At 51.8% G+C, this 17,551-nt stretch overlaps 1 protein-coding gene across 1 annotated transcript in view; it reads right to left on the bottom strand.

The window, feature by feature from the left end:
* Positions 1 to 451: 451 nt before the first annotated feature.
* The window catches only part of LOC119101937 (protein furry-like), a gene marked incomplete at both ends in the record, with an annotated part of 29,404 nt that continues 12,304 nt past the window's right edge, over positions 452 to 17,551 (bottom strand). Inside the window, 3 exons of the mRNA XM_037225332.1 lie at positions 452 to 617; positions 949 to 1,086; positions 4,251 to 4,361. Of these exons, the coding sequence (XP_037081227.1) occupies positions 452 to 617; positions 949 to 1,086; positions 4,251 to 4,361 (415 nt within the window). The remainder of the gene's footprint in view (positions 618 to 948; positions 1,087 to 4,250; positions 4,362 to 17,551) is intronic.

A 17,551-nucleotide genomic window follows, 5' to 3' on the forward strand; every position in this document is an offset into this window, starting at 1 on the left:
CAGAGCGATTGCCAATCGCTTCCAAAGTTGTACGCTCCCCGGGGCTGTTGGTGGCTGTGCGTGCGTACCCAGCTGTTTGGCCTCGGCTGTATACACTCGAGCTGGTAATACATTGCACATTCTGTCAACCATCGTAGTTGAACGTACTCTAGTGGTTGGCCACAGTTGTGGGCACCCGTGTGGGCTGGCAGTGGTTGCAAGCACCCCAGTGGCTGGCCATGTCTGTGTGCATCCGGCTGGCTGACAGTGGTTGCACGTACCAGAGTGGCTGGCAGTATTTGCAAGTATCAGAGCGGCTGGCCATGCCTGTACGCTCGTGGCTAGCCGGCGGTGGTGACGTACCCGAGTGGCTGCCCATGACCGTACGCGTGTGCCTAGCCGCGGTGGTTGACGTACCCGAGTGGCTGCCCATGCCTTTACGCGCGTGCCTAGCCGGCGGTGGTTAACGTACCCGAGTGGTTGGAAGTCTTGCGTAGCGATGTGAGCCGGAAGAAGGGCGGCGTCTCGGTGCGCTCGATGGTGCAGTTCATCGACTCGACCGTCTGCAGCTCGGCCATCAGCTCCTCCACCAGCTGGTCGGGCCGAGCGCGCGCCATGTACACGGCCACCCGCTGACCCTGGCGACAGTGCGGGACAGCATCGAGTCACGGCGGGCCGGGCAGGGGAGGGGGGGGGGGGCGGACTTGGGTACGCGTCACCGCCAAGCACGCCAGTCGCGCACGGTAACTACCAGAGGTGAGACCGGCAACGTTGCGTGTGAGCGTTCAATACGGGCATCGACCCGGCGTCAGGAGGACATGGGATGCCCGACACCGAGACTGGTGGGGGCGGTCGGGCGGGCGGCACAACGGCGCCCTCACGGCACCAACGCATGGTGCGCCTGCTAGCTCGGGGAGCTGCCCAGATTCGGACGGTCTGCAGCGGCGGGTCTGGAGCCGGCGGGCTCACGTAAGGCAGCAGCAGTTGGGTGGGCTGCCACTTCCCACCCACAATGAAAGGCTCGCAGGATGATCTTGAGGTTGTTGGGCCAGCACGAGCAGAGCGCCGCCCAGAGGTCCTCCATCTCTTCGGGTGATCATCCCCGATCTGCGGGTGGGGCGCCGCTGTCAAGTCGAGGCTCGGCGCCGGCTGCCTCTTTCACCGGAAGCTCAGCGTTAGCCGGACGTCCTCCGCGGCTCGGTGGCGTCGGCGAGAAGGGCACTGACCACAGTGATCAGTTCCCCGACGACGATTGTTGAGGCACAGCCGGAGGAGCGGCACGGTGTGCATGCGCCACTAATTTCCATATAGAATCATCCCAAGTACATGCTTGCCTTACATGAAACACTGCTGCACCAAACACGCTCTTAATATTTAGGGATCAGTTTGCTTAAGAAACCTACCATGAGTGCGTACCTTTTAACAACATTCCAGCAAACATCCAAGTCCATCTCGGCTTCGGTCAAAACCGCAAAACCCGGCACATTCATTCGATGACGACGATGATGATGATTTGAGATGAAGGATAGTTATGGAGGTCACACGCCTCCGGGAATGTATACAAATGGGCCGAACCAATTTACTGGAAGCCCGTCTTTCATGACACTCTGGCAGACGCGTGTAACGGACTATGTACCGTTCTGGCGCTCGTTCACAAATCGCACCGTCTACATCGGAACGACTGTCGGTCTGACCAGGCCTGGTTGCGGGTCAACAACATCGATGAAGTTGCAGTGTTTTTTTTTAAAAACAACAACGGCAAATACAAATCAGTGCCATGAGGGCTGACCTTGTCGTGAGCATCAAACCTTGGCGTGGACTACATTACGACTGTGTGTTTACACGAGTGCGTCGCACCGGTCAATAACGGACATCTTACGACCAACTGATTTCCATCACGCATCAAAACCTGATATTCTTGGTTCATATTCGACAGCGCACGACATCAAAAGCTCTTTGCGGCGATATTTGGTGTCCTTCGCATATGGTCGTTTTCCAGTAAAAATTCGTGAAACGCGGGTTCTAACAAAGATTCATTGGTTTCAGTCTTACCATGTAATAAAGTTCATGCTATCTGCGAGCTGCGCGATTTGCTTGGCATTTTGCCGCCGTCTGAACGGTTCGCCCGCCGCGGAATGTTCACCGGCATCTCATAACTTGGACTGAATATACATGAGCCAACTAATGCCACTGTAATTTAACGCTTGCAGTTGAAGCACATTCGCTGTCGGCTTATGGTATGACACGCCGTTGTTTCTTATGTTGTTCTTGACTACCAGATTTGAGGTAGGCATGTTTCTATCTCAAGCCAATTTTACGAGCATCTTCGACTAATGACAGTCATATTTACAATCAGTGCGACGCCTGCAGCGGGGGGACGAGAGGAGCATAAGGCATGTGAAAGATGTCAGTTGTTAATATACAGATGATGTCAAAAATGATACGATGAGGACGAACATCCTTGGCAACCAATACCCAATCGGTTTGGAGCAATGGGTTGCCAAGACTACCGTTCGTAAAAAGTTAGCAGGCAGACATCCAGTTATCGGGCGTTGGTAATTTTAGTCGATCAAAGCAAGGAACTTGAAGTGTTTTCCGATCTAGGTATTTGTCACCAGAGTACTGAAAACGAAAAATGATGGAACATCAAATAAAAAATATGTGATAAAAAATGATTACAGAGCTTGGCACCAGTGACATTTTGATGGCTCAATATCTCTTCATGTAGGCCACAACATCTTGGATGTGAGATCAGTTTAGAAAGAGGTGACAATGGTCGCTATCTGGTCGGTTACTTGCACAGCCGTAGGCCAGACAGTGCTGAGGTGCGCCAGGGACCTGGAGTCGGTATATCTGCCTGGTTAGTTTGATTTGCACGCGACACAGCGTGATGGTCTGCACTCTACGACCCGCATTTTTGCGAATAGAACTGGCCGTTTTTCCCGTCGCTAGAGATTGAACATTTTGTTTCGCTGTGACACTGGGTTACCAACATGTGGACATGATTCGACCTTTGTTGTTCAGATTTTTCGTAAATAGCAATGTTACTTTTCCCAAGATACTTAAAATGAGAAGGTAGACTCCTGGTGATCTTGCAGTGCTGCAGGAATAGCCCGCCCCATCAAACAGCTTACACATCAATGCCTAGCAACTTATGCAGCACAACTTTAACAAAATTTCGCTCCACGTTTTTGAAAACTGCATGAGCCTGCAGTCACTGGCTGCAAGCATATTCGCTCCAAGAAAGCGCCCCGGTCCGGCGAGGCCGCTCAAGTTGAAAATTGTATTCCAGGTCAAGCGCAGCTCGCCCGGCCTGCCGCATCGCTCCTAATTAGCTTGCTGCGCATCTGCTATAGTTACCTGCCTGACCTTTGCGACGCTCAGACGCAGAGGAAACGCAGAGTGCGATGCTATGTAAGCTTGGGATAAAATGGCGCATGCTTGAGGCGAGAACCATGAGTCTTAAGGCTGCAATACAAAACTTCCACGCGAAGATAGGCGGGTTTTTAATAAAGTGCACGAGACGGAAGTTGTCATTACCACAAAAAGTGGCAGCTCAAAGACATAAGCAGCTCACATTTCATGTCCGTTCCATTCTGCTCGAGATTCGTCACCATGTTTCATTTGCTCCATTTCTGTAATTGTCTTGAGTTGTGTGCTGTCGAGTAACTGCCTTTCAATGGATTGATACTCAGCAGGCCAGTAGGGAAATACAATTCCAAAAAACAGCGCATCACGTCGTAACTTAATGATCGAACCCAGCAACAATGCTAAATGACAGCTAATTGTCGGATTACCCTAGCTTTACCGGTTTCAGTCACAATCACCATTCCACCTCCGAAAAGTTACAGTTCTGCTCTAGATGCGTCAATTTTTGCTCGCAGAATCAATATCGCTCGACGCACCTCGCACAAGACTCGATTCGAACATTGCATTAGTGTCACCATGGCACCACAAAGTCGTGTGTACATCGTGCGCCGCGACAGGTGGTAACGTTACTCTGTGGTCTTGTTTGCGCGCACGTTGGGAGCGATTGTGTCTCTCGGATTCGACTCCGAACTTAGTGCTCTCTGCCATATCTTTCGCACTTCACCATAACATCGTGTGTACATCGTGCGCCGCGGCAGGTGGTGGAGCTACCCTGCCATCTTCAGCCCGCCCACACACAGTACCCTCCACGATTCGTCTGCAGAAGCCCGCGATCAGCCTGCAGGCCGAGTCATTACCAGGAGCCTGTGGCACATAATGGCTGAAGGAGGCGGTCGTCTCACCTTGGCCGTGATGTACAGCAGGTTGTTGAGCACCATCTCGGTGGCTTCAGCCGAGCCCCAGCCTTCGCGCCGCTGTTGACCCGCGCTTAGCGGCTCGTTCTGGCAGAAGTACTGCAACGAACCGCGCGACGGCGTTAGCACACAACCCATTCAGATTCCAGCCGTCTGGGAACGTGGAACATCTCGAGGAATGCGGAACACGTGCGGCCCTCATCATGCGGGCAGTCTGTAACCGAATCAATCGCTGCCAACCGCAGGCTTTCGCTTAGAACGGACTGCAACAGCGCCGCTCGAGAGTCGTGAGCGTTGAAATTGCATGTGTCAACCGGCGAGCGGTCCCCCCCCCCCCCCCCCCGGGGGTGCGGCGGCACACAATAGCACAGGCGACGGCGCATTACTACGGACCGCCGGGTCCCGCGTGGCCATTCACAGAAGCCATTCACCAAACTGGCCGGCGCCACGTCGGCCAACTAGGGCCGCCGACACCGACGCCGCCAGGACAGCGGCGGCGCTGACACGGTCGGCCGGCCGCGGCCGGTCCGAGACAGCGCCCCGTGTCAGGTGCCGTCTGGTCCGGCCGGAGCCGCCGGCTGGCGACGGCGCCCGCTACCAGCCGGCTGTCGCGCCGCCATCCCGGCGCGGACAGCTCAGGCCGGACGGGCCACGCACGGCAGGCCGACGCGGCGGCCGGCTGGCCGACCACACAGCCGCCCACCGCCTACACTCGACGCCCGACTCCACCGGCACGACAGAGCGCGGATGCGTCACACGACAGTCGGAAATATGACCTTCGACTGAAAGGGAGGGGGCGGGGCGGACATCCGCCACCTGGGTCGCATTAAAGAAATGGTGCGGGCGGGCTCGTGCTGCACTGACGCTTTCAGTAACGTATCTCAGACTGTATGTCGTATGTCGTATAACGTATGTCAACGGTACTCCAAAACTACACCGCGTCACGTAACTGATCCACAAGCGGTTCAGCCAAGCCATGTCACATAAAAATGCCACTGACTGTGGCATGCGCTGGCCGTGTGTCACATAACCCTGTTACTACCTGATCTCAGAAAGGCAATCGATTGTCATTATAGGTAACCGACCTAAGTACACTCTCACTTCTAGCTTTTGGCAAAGAAAAACTCTTTGCAGTTGCGTGATGTGACAATTGTATGCCTTTATAAGCTTGCTAGTGCCGTTTTCCCTCGGCGGGTGACCTTTTAACACCGGCTCGAGAAATGGCTGATCAGGTCAAACGACAGCAGCATATTATGAGTCAAACAAAGCACTGCGGCTCACCAAACTGTGGAGCTGTTGACAGATTAGAACTACACAGGTAGTGTGATTCGACCGCATACAAATTGGAGACAAATTGACCTATGGCTTAATATGACCTTGACATCATGACAAACGCCAACCCAAATTGTTCTGAAATGCATCAACTATCATAAACATTTTATTGGTCCCCGCGCCGCCATCATGCCCGGAGACAGCAAGAGAGCTTTCCCTTCCCGTCGGTTCTAAGATGGCACAGACCGCTGCATACAAGTAAGAGGGTAAGATAGGTGGCAGGGTAAGAAACTAAGGCAGAAGACGGAACACGCAACCACCACAGTGCGCAAGTGCGGGGAACAATGACAGCATTGGTCAAAAACACCGTCCAGGACAGCTCACGACGATCGCACACGCCAGCCTCACCACTCTCGGGTCAGATGCATCCATCACGTGCTAAAGCATGTCTTGGTGCATGCTTACATGTCATGGCACGTCAGGCCCTATCGTCTTCTCTGAGTTGTTTTTAAACCATTAAACATCTCCACGCCGTCAGTGGTACAGTTCACAATCCAAGCGCTGCCCGAGCGATACGTTACACTTGGAGGGGCGGCGGGGGAGCCATGCAAACTACAGCTCGGCCTCCAATTGACCCCAGGGGGCCGATTCAAAACGTCGGCACCCGGGTGTCCTCAGAGCCCTGCAACACACCCCTATTCGATCAAGCAAGCTGCCTCTAACGAGTTTTGAGCAAGCAGCACCACGCTCGCCAGCAGAGAAAAGCAGATTTTATTAGCTTATTTTTATTTCTATATATATATATATAAGAAATAAAATTTCTACTTTATATTCATTTCATTCCCGTCGACATGTAGGCAACGTTTAATTTCCGAACTTTCGGGAGTAACCTGACACCCTGAGCTCAACGGCGTCGTCTATGCTTCAGAGGCGCACAGGAACTGGCGCCCCAGCTCTTCTCGACTGACAACGTTCAGCTCCAATGCAATTGCCGGCAAAAGCTCCCTATAAAATGACATGTAAAGATTGGACGTTTTGATTTGAGGCACGGTTGCTGACATCTGCCGCGCCATACATCGACATCGACATCAGACCTCAGTGGAACGTCATCAGCTGCCAGTCGCACAGAGGAAGACATACGAACAGCTGGAACCAATCAATACAGAGTTGCCTACATTTCAATCTAACGCTGGCTGGCCTCATTCGAATAGTCGGGCCCGGTCAACACGGAGTTGACTACCTTTCAATATAACGCTGGCTGGCCTCATTCCGATAGTCGGGCCCGGTCAACACGGAGTTGACTACCTTTCAATATAACGCTGGCTGGCCTCATTTCGATAGTCGGGCCCCGTCAACACGGAGTTGACTACCTTTCAATCCAACGCTGGCTGGCCTCATTCGAATAGTCGGGCCCGGTCAACACGGAGTTGACTACCTTTCAATCTAACGCTGGCTGGCCTCATTCGGATAGTCGGGCCCGGTCAACACGGAGTTGACTACCTTTCAATCTAACGCTGGCTGGCCTCATTCGGATAGTCGGGCCCGGTCAACACGGAGTTGACTACCTTTCAATCTAACGCTGGCTGGCTTCATTCGGATAGTAGGTCCTGATTAACACGGAGTGGCCTACATTTCAATCTAACGCTGGCTGGCCTCATTCGGATAGTCGGCCCCGATTAACACGGAGCTGCCTACATTTCAACCTAACGCTATCTGGCCTCATGCGGTGATACCGTTGACGGGTTGCCTCTCGATTGCCTGTTTGTTTTACTGCGGCGCCACTTTCATCAAGACAGCCAGGAGGTGGGAGAAGACCGGCAGTCTGTCGTCGGACGTGTATTGAGACGTCCTTTGCCGTGGTGTTGTATGACGTGGTATTCTATGCCCAGCTTAAACCTCGCCTTGATGGGGGGGGGGGGGGGGGCAAGCGAACCCCTCCCACAGGTTTTCTGAGAACACCGCTCCGGCCTGTCGTATAATCACGTCCAAATTTTCAGTGTTCTCTAGGGAGTGCATTGCGCGTGTTCTGACACCAAAGCTTTGTACCTAGCATGTTTGTTTGTTCCAGTAGCGGCATCTTTTTAGAAAACAATGCGCGGCGATCCTCGGCTGGCGTGGGCAGCGGGAGACAACCGAGGAATCCACGGCTTGTACCCGGCGGGTCACATGAGGACTCTTACATCACAACTGCGTGCTCAAAATGGACAAAACTACATCACAGTGTGCTCAAAATAAAATAGGTAACACATCCGCGCAGGTACGATTGTACTCAGAATCAAACAGAAAACACGCCTGTGTAAGCTTTATATTGCTACGCGACAAGACTCGAACCATTGACACGTCTAAAGAAAACACAGGTTGATTGCAGGGAAAACTGACGGTTTACCATGCGTAGTGCGGCCTGTTATTGATAAAACCTTCTACCAATCACGATACATCTTTGAGACCAATCCACTAGGTTTTCTGCAAGGCTTCATCTTTACTAGTCGTGTACAAGATATAGAGCCAAGATGTAGGGCATGTGTATAAGATGTAAGGTCCGAAATGGAAATCTACGATCTTTTAAAAAACATTGATCCCAAGCACTGTGAGTATAAATATCATTTGGCGCAGCGCCAGCACAGAGGCAGCTCCTGATGACCTGGAAACTGCATGCGTCATGTATTGGACATGTGGCAATAGTGTACACATGTATCGGGATTGATTTTCACGACAAACATCAAACATGCTTCAGATTCTTCACCATACCACCCAAAGAAATTTATCTTAAACTGAACAGTGGCGTAAGGCTAAAGTTGCGTATTTGTTACACTGGAACGCTCGAGATGGACCGTGCTTCAACTGCGGAAAAAACAATTAAGCGGTTTTTCTTACCCGTGGCAAACATTACTGCCGAGTTAAAATGTGGACATTCAATGACACCGACTAATATCACCTGCGTAATATCAACTAACGTCACTAGTAAACACCTGCCGCCCACGCTGAAAAAGCAGACGTCCGGGTCAGACCTAAAACCACCAGCCGCCCATACTGGAGAGGAGCAGACGTCCGGGTCAGGACTGAAACCACCTGCCGCCCATACTGGAGAGGAGCAGACGTCCGGGTCAGGACTGAAACCACCTGCCGCCCATACTGGAGAGGAGCAGACGTCCGGGTCAGGACTGAAACCACCAGCCGCCCATACTGGAGAGGAGCAGACGTCCGGGTCGACTTGAAACCACCAGCCGCCCATATTCAATAGGAGCACACGTTCGGGTCAAACCTGAAACCACCTGCCGCCAATACTGGAGGAGCAGACGTCCGAGCCAGACCTGAAACCACCTGTCGCCGATGCCAGAGAGGAGCAGAAGTCCTGGTCAGACCTGAAACTACCTGTCACCCACACTGAAGAGAAGAAGACGTCCGGGCCAGACCTGAAACCACCTGTCGCCGAGACTAAAGGGGAGCAGACATCGGGGTCGGAGCGGCCTCCGCCCATACCGCCGACCAGCAGACGGCTGAGGCCGGCCGGGCCGAGCCCCGATGACCCCGCCGCGGCCCGGGCGGCAGTGGCCGGTGCCCGTCGGCCATCCAATCCGGCCGCCGGCGCCTGTCCGACCGGCCGGCGGCCGCGGACCGTGCCGCCCAGCCCGCCCGACGAGCCGGCTGGGAGCTGTGTGGCCACGCACTGGTCGGCCGTGTCCGGGGACAATGGGCACCGCCGGCCGCTGGCCGCCACGTTTAATCAGCGGTGGAGTGGTCCGACACCACGCCGTTGGACTCACGACGACGAGCGCCCCTACCGAGATGGACGGCTGGAAATTCGCGACGCAGACAGTGACGAAATAGTCGGATTACAGGACGCAACTTTAGCAACATGACCGATTCAGCTGCCGAAAGGACATTTCTCGCAGTACCCTAAGAAACAAGCTCAAATATTTCTCATCGATACTTCGTTCCAATTCACTAACACAACTTAATTAGGGAAACCCCTCAACCAACACCCATAAATACAAAGCTTCCCAGAAGCAATCCCAATTTGTCAGCATTTTCTGCGGTTATTGCAGTTATCCCTCACTGATGATTAAGGAGGATCTGTTGTATGATGTGCACGAGCGTTGCCCGCACGACGGTGTTTTTAAAGAAGGAAATAAAGCAGTCTTGGAGAGATGAAGTGAAGAATTTGTCGTGTGTTAATAGTAAGCGCAGTTAAGTTATTTTAGAACACGATGAGTTCATTTATTAAGCACTTAAGCTAATTATAACGTAAAACACAACGCGAGGACATATCACAATAACATCTGGTACACGGCACCCGGATCGAGGATGAAAGAACCGAAGCTAAAGAGAAGACGGAATGCGTACAAAGCTCGGGCTGTTAAGCTAAAGAGATCGAAGAGCTCCCTTCTGAAGATGAAGAAGCTAGCTGCATTGAACACAAGTGTCAGCAGCTTAAGGACCAACTGAAGACCATAAAGGAAATTAGTGAAAACATTTGTGACATCTTACAGTCTGATAAAGAAGCTGCGATATGTATGGAAGAAACGTACCAATTTACCGACGCCTGTGACGACCTGATGGTGATGGTAGCAAAGAAACAAGACAGTAATGCCACAGAAAAGACGAGAAATAAAGTGTCAGTACAGTGCAATGAATATAGACAACCGGAGCTGCCAGTGTTCGAGGGAAATGCAGCCAAATTCGAGGATTGGGAAGCTGTTTTCGACGCATTCATTGGAGACACTGAGATAGACCCGAAGTTCAAAATGTTATACCTGAAAAACAGCTTAGCCGATGAAGCACTGAAGCTCGTAGAAGGCTACAGACCATCCGAGACAGGCTATAGAAAAACTAGAGAACAGCTGGAAGAAAAGTATGGTGGAAAAACGAGACGAATCCATCATGAACTCAACGAAATCCGACATTTCTCGAACATCGCTGAAGGAGACACGAAGCGCCTGGAACAGTTCGACGATCGCGTGGCCTGTCTCATCACCTCATTGAAGGAGATCGGTTCAGTTAGCGACCTGTCTGATGTGTCGGCTTATTACATTCTGGTGGCCGAAAAACTTCACCATTCATGTATCAAAAACTATCAAAGATGGTTAGGAACCGTGAAGACAGGTTAGGCCGTGAAGACAGCTTCGAAACCTTTGCTGAGTGGCTAGGTGAAGAAGCTCGGCTTGAAAAAAGAGAAAAGGAGATGACCAAATCAGAAGACGAACCAGAAGCAACGAGATAGAAAAACAGAGCAAGAAGAGCGTATGTCACGAATAAGATCAGCAAGTCACGTGATGCAAATCAGACGCAACCAAGCTGCTGTGTGTGTCAAGCGCGTCACCTGCTGCGTGACTGCGCGGAGTTTCAAGCTGGGATGTATCGAGAAGATACGGATTTTGTAAATCAGAAAGAATCTGTTTCAGATGCCTCAGCGGGAAGCACCGTGGCGTCACGTGCAGGTCACTCCCAAGATGTGCGGCTGATGGATGTGGCGGAAGCCATCACACTCTGCTGCACGCGCAGCAGCAGGAGCGGCACCAGCAGCCGCATCGTATGCTGAGTGAGGACCAGTCTGCGCAATGGCAAAATGTCACTGAAGTAAAAGAGTTTTGCCCATCTCGACAGGCACGTGAGGATGATGGGATCAATTTCAGCGATGCACCGAGAAACTTCAATAATCCCAGCACAAGCTACAACACGTCGACCTCAGAACCGAAAGTGACATGTGGAAATAGCCTTCCAGACTGCGCCTGTGGTGGTACAATATGGACATCATTCGGCTGTGCTTAACGCGCGCTTGATCCCTGCTCAGATGCCTCATTCATAACGAAGACTGTCGCGAATGAGCTAAAATTCGATGGAGAAGAACAAGTGTTACAGCTGGGTACTGTCATCGGCACAGAAGATGTCACCATGAAGACGGGCATCGTGAAGTTGTCAAGTCTCCACAGCAGCTACGAAGCGTCAGTGAATGTTCACGTGATACAGTCTCGATGGTGCACCAGTGCGTACTAATTGGAACGCGGTGAAGAAACGGTGGCCGCATATGAAGACCGTACCATTTCCAAATATGAAGAAAAGCAGTGTCGACATCCTCATCGATCTGTGTGCGGAGACAACTCAGCTATTTGTGCCGCTTAGCACCGTGAACGGCGCTGCCTATGACCCAGTAGCAATTTTGACCCCTGGGCTTTTGGTTTGGCTCTATCGAAGAGAAACACGGCGGGTCTGAATCCTCTGACCTGAAGATGAGAAAGGACATGGCTCACGTGTCAAACACAATGAGGACTCACATACAAGGGGTGTCATCCGTATCGTTTAACACTATCAAAAAGTGGCAACATCGAGCTTGCGTGAGAACAGAGGTAGTTTGGAAGCAAAGCCTGCATGACGTCAAGTATACCATATTTGATGACGTCAGTGACACGGAAGCCCTTCAGTTAGCCAGCTGACTGCTACTCCACCCATTAGTTTCAGTGGTGAGTATGTTTTGGTGGCGTGCGGCTGGCGCTTCCCGGTTGCAATCTGAATGAATGGTCCACGGTTTTGTCATGCAAACACAATTCTGGAAGGGAGACTGAATTTCGGAACAGTTTAACCTCATCAGAATTTTATTTTCTTTCGTGGGGTGTACATAACTAGGGGTTAAACGTCGCGCGGCGTTTGTAGCGCATCGCGTATCGCAGTTGCTTGGCGCTTCATATCAGTGGGTCGCGATCAGTTGCAATGACTACGCCTCGTACGAGAGATCTGTGCAGTTTGTCTTGAACGATTGGTAGCATTTAAAATGCTCGTTCTGTGCATATTTTATTATGCATGTGTACAAGCCCTGAAGTAAAAAAAAAAAACACTTGACTGTAGCATCGTAAGGCTAATATCATAGGGTTTTACTGTACTCACCTTACTGTACTCACATCACTGTGATAAGAATAGTGGGAGCTATTACAAATCAATATTGCAAATGCTCATATGATCATACCTACAGGCAGAGCAAATTATGCAAGTTTAGCTGTTCAACTCTGCCACCAGGCACAAAAAGCACAGACAAGACTCAGGCTATCTAACGGCAAGCCGGCTTGAACAGGCCTGGTCATGGAATGCAATACACCACAGACGCCGCACGACATATAATCCGTGTTATATCATCATGCATGCAAAAATCGTACATTCTGATCATGCTAAACTGTTTCAGGACTCACTGTTCATTCCAGAAATGTGTGCGAATAGCGAAATGACGGATAATTTCTTCTTAGTCCAACGGGGAATCGCCAGCCGCACGCCACCGAAACATACTATTCAAACTCATGGGTTGTGTAGCAGTCAGCTGGCTAACTGAGAGGCCTCCGTGCCACTGACGTCATCAAATATGGTATACTCGACGTCATGCAGGCTTTGCTTCCAAACTACCTCTATTCTCACGCAAGCTCGATGTTGCTACTTTTTCGGACCGGACGATTCTATCTCGTTAGATAGCCTCGCTCACATCGCAAGAAAAACATGTCGAGACGAAATAGAAGCGAGCAAGTTAATGACCGATTTAGAGGTCATTCAAAGCAGAGAGTCAGAATGAAGCCTCATGCCACGTGAAGAGCAGGGGGCGCTAAAAAAGGTATCGGAGTCACTCGTACAACGGTCATCGGTACCAGGCGGCGGTCCCGTGGAGAAACGGAGAGCCACAGCTGATGAGCAACTACAGCGCCGCAATGCAGTGTATTGTGCGGTTGGAGCAATCTCTGAAGCGACTCGGTGGCGGGCTGCCGGCCAAGTACGGTGAGATTCTTGAAGAGTACGTGAAGAAGGGCTATATGTCAAAAGTGTCCGCCACCGAAAGGACAAAAATCGGCGAGAAGGAGTGGTTTCTGCCACATTTTCCCGTCATCTGAGAGGAGAAGGCGTCAACAAAAATCCGGATCGTGTACGGTGCAGCCGCTAAGTATCGAGAAGTGAGCCTGAATTCGCAAGTTCTCCCTGGACCGTCTCTTTACACCGATCTCGTCGAGAATCTGCTCGGCTTTCAGCTGCACCGCATCGCGCTAATCGGCGACGTCTGCGAGATGTTTCTACAAGTTAAGCTCGCGTCAGATGACAGAAAATATCACCGAGTGCTGTGGCGAAATATTAAGGACAAGGAGCCCACAGTATACGAAGCACACCGTTGGCTGTTTGGGAACGCGGCTGCTCCATTCGTCGCACAGTTCGTGCTGATTGACAACGCTCGAAAACATGCAGAAAAGTATCCATTGGGTTCGGATGTGCTGCTGAAGCACCTCTACATGAATGACGGCATTCAATCGTTCAGGACAGAACAGGTCATCGAAGCTAGGGAGCAGGTCAGCAGTACTCTCGAAGGTGGTGGGATGAAGATCAAGAAGTGGATGTCAAACAATGCGAAAGTGCTGAAAGCGATCCCCGTCGAGGATAGAGCTATCAGCTCGCGCCACTTCTTTGAAGATCAGGGCTTGGTGCCGACGGAGACTCTTGGAATAGTTTGGACAACAGATGAAAACCGCCTCTCCATAGCCACGTCAAAACGAGGAATCCTGTCAGAAAATTTGACCAAAAGGACGTGCCTGAGGGCGATGGCCTCTGTGTTCGACCCAATAGGTCTGTTCGTGCCACTCACCATTCGAGCGAAGATGCTGTTTCAGCAGATATGGATCAGCGTAGTAGACTGGGATGGCATACTGCCGGGCGGCCAGCAGCTGAAGTGGTCTGAGTGGTTTGCCGACCTGCAGCAGCTCAGCAGTCTCTCAGTGCCGCGCTGCATTCATCCCTTCTCAGAAGTCACCCTTCAGGAGATTCACGTGTTCTGTGACGCGTCAGAACAAGCATATGGCGCAGCCATCTACGTCATGTCAGAAAGTGGCGGCGAACGATCCTCTCAGCTCGCACTGGCACGCGCGAGAGTGGCGCCGCGAGCGAAGAAGCAGACAATCCGAAGACCGGAGCTGATGGGCGCACTGCTGGGATTGAGACTTGTGAAGACGCTGTGCACGGCAATGGGAAAGAAAATTGAAGACGTGCAATTTTGGCCTGACTCGATGGACGTGCTATGCTGGATTCGAAACGAAGTCCGCCGTTTTCAGCCGTTGTCGCTCACAGGGTATCGGAAATTCGTGAGCTGACAACACTCGAGCAGTGACAGCACGTGCCAGCGTCAGACAACCTGGCGGACGCACCCACCAGGGGCTTGACTTTAAAGGATTTTTCGGAGAGTCAGCTGTGGTGCCATGAACCAAAGTTTCTGCTGAGAGACGAAAACAGATGGCCACGGGGGAAAGAATTCGCCACAGAAGAGTTCGACCAGTCCGAGATCAAGAAGGACCAGCAGAAAATGTGTTTGCTGTACAAGCTCCGTCGGGTCCCAACTGGCGGCTAAACCCGGCAAATTTCTCAAGCTGGACTACACTTTTGAGAGTTACAGCCCGTGTACAGAGATTCATCAGAGTTCTACACGAGAAGATCTCTCAAACGAGCACCTCTCCACCGGACAGAGAACTGAACCCAGGGGAACTAAAAGAAGATGAGAAGTTCTGGGTTCAACAAGCACAGAAGGATGCGTTCCGAGATGAAATAGGGCAGCTTCAACAAGTGAAGATGTCGGGCGCACGACCGCAGAGAACATGCCGCTGGAGTACTGTGAAACAGCTCAGCCCATTCTTGGAGGAAGATGGGACCATCCGAGTCGGCGGCCGACTGCAGCGATCAGAGCTGAGTTTTGAAGTCAAACACCCGATGTTTCTGCCGAAAAGGCACGCCATCAGCAGGCTGGTTATCCAGCATGTTCATGGAGAAGCTGAACATGGACTGGGCGTAGAGCACACCTTAGCTGAGATGAGAACGAGGTTTTGGATTCCTGCAGCGGGAGAGATGATAAAGTATTGCGTACGCAGGTGCGTTACGTGTCAGAAGTTGCACAGGAAGCCAGAAACACAAGAAATGGCGCAGATGACAAATGCGATGGTGCGTCCGTCTTTCCGAGCCTTCGACAGATGTGCTGATGACCACGCCGGACCATCCTGGACAAAGCAGGGACGGGGGAAGACGCGACAAAAGCGTTACCTATGCATCTTTGTCTGCCTACAAACCAAGGCTGCGCATCTGAAGATGGCTTCTCACTGGACACCGCCAACTTCATACGCGCTCTGATGCGGTTCATCTCGCGCAGAGGTCGACCAGTCGAGATCAGATTCGACAACGGGAGAAACTTTGTGAGGGCCGCTAAAGAACTGAAGAGAGCAGTTCAGGAGCTGAACAGCGATACGATTCAAAGAGGGCTCTCGAAATACCGGACGAAGTCGATCTTCAATCCTCCTAGCGCACCCCATTTCAATGGAGTGAGTGAAGCGTTGGTCAAGGTGGCCAAGAAAGCGCTGGTGAAGACTTTGGAACGAGCGGATCTCACCAATGAGGAGCTGAACACAGCGTTCTGCAGAGCTGAAGGACTGCTCAACACCCGCCCACTGACAGCCGTCTCGTCTAATCCAAGCGACCTGCCGCCGCTGACGCCGGGATACTTCATCACGGGTCCATCAAGAGTTGAGATGACACCTTTAGTGAGCACAGATGGTTGCAGCCTCCGACAGCGCTGGAGACGTTGCACCAGCTTAGCACAGAGTTCTGGCGTCGCTGGGTACGTGAATACCTGCTGACTCTGCAAGCGCGACAGAAATGGACTGAAGTCAGAAGGAACCTGCGAGAAGGAAAAGTGGTCCTGCTTATTGATCCCAACGTGCCGCGAGGAACTTGGCCGATGGCGCGAGTCGAGAAGACGCATCCAAGACCACATGGCCAGACCACAAGATCAGAGTGGTTGATGTGAAGACGTCAAGGGGACTATTCAAGAGACCAGTCACCAAAATCATCCGCATGGAAATGGAGGAGTGATGTTCTCATGGGGGATGTAGAAGTGATGTTCCGAATGACGAGAGGGGCCATCCAGGGTCGGGGGGAGATGCTAAGGAGGATCTGTTGTATGTTGTGCACGAGCATTGCCTGCGCAACGAAGTATTTCTTTAAGAAGGAAATAAAGCAGTCTCGGAGAGATGAAGTGAAGAATTTGTCGAGTTTTAATAGTAAGAGCAGTTAAGTTATTTTAGAACATGGCGAGTTCATTTATTGAGCACGCAAGTTAATTATAACGTAAAACACAACGCGAGGACATATCACAAGAACAATGATAATTAGCCTTTTCGATGGTACCAGTTCATTAAGAATATTCAGGACTTCGCTCCCAGACACCGCCACTGCAATGGATCCTCTGGAAGTCACCGCCACCAACCGGACTCCAGTTCCACTTGCGCGGAACTACTAAACTCCACAGTATTTGCTAGATTATATAACCGATGCCAGTGTGGTTTCGGTGGTTTCGGTCCCCTGTGCCACAGTTTCGGTCCCCTGAGCTACCGTTTGGGTGCCCTGGGCCACATTCGGCCCCCTGGGCCACAGTTCCAGTCACCTGAGCTACCGTTTGAGTTCCCTGGGCCACATTCGGTCCCCTGGGAAGCAATTTCGGTCCCTTGAGCTATCGTTTGGGAGCCCTGGGCCACATTCGGTCCCCTGGGTCGCAGTGCCGGTCCCCTGGGCCACAGCCCGTCTGTTCAAAGGACAGTTTCGGGTTCCCCGAGTTCATTTTCACGAATAATTAGAGGTTCTTGAAGTGACGCTGACCGTTCGCCACCTCGGGCCAGCGGGTGCCATACTTGGCTGTTATACTGCTCACGGGACCTTGCGTTTTGTTACGGGAAGGAGCCGGACTGGTGCGTGCCTCGGCGCCCTTCCGCCCGCTCTATGCCCCGCCCGTCGCGCCACGCTTGAAGTGGATTCCCACCGTATGCCGGGTTAGCGCTGTTTCCGATTCAGTCCCCAGTCAGACAACAGTCCTGGGTGTCGAATCTCAGGGTCTTCACGAGCGATCAGACATTTAACGGTCAAAATACATTTATAGCACTGGCAGAATATGTCTGATAGAAAAGGAGACTGCTCACAGACATTTTGCGTCTTCCGTTAACCCCTAAAACTCACCAAAATTAAAGGAT

This window comes from Pollicipes pollicipes, unplaced genomic scaffold, assembly GCF_011947565.3.
Source record: "Pollicipes pollicipes isolate AB1234 unplaced genomic scaffold, Ppol_2.1 Scaffold_5044;HRSCAF=5957_pilon_pilon_pilon, whole genome shotgun sequence".
In the NCBI taxonomy this organism is placed as follows: domain Eukaryota; kingdom Metazoa; phylum Arthropoda; class Thecostraca; order Pollicipedomorpha; family Pollicipedidae; genus Pollicipes; species Pollicipes pollicipes.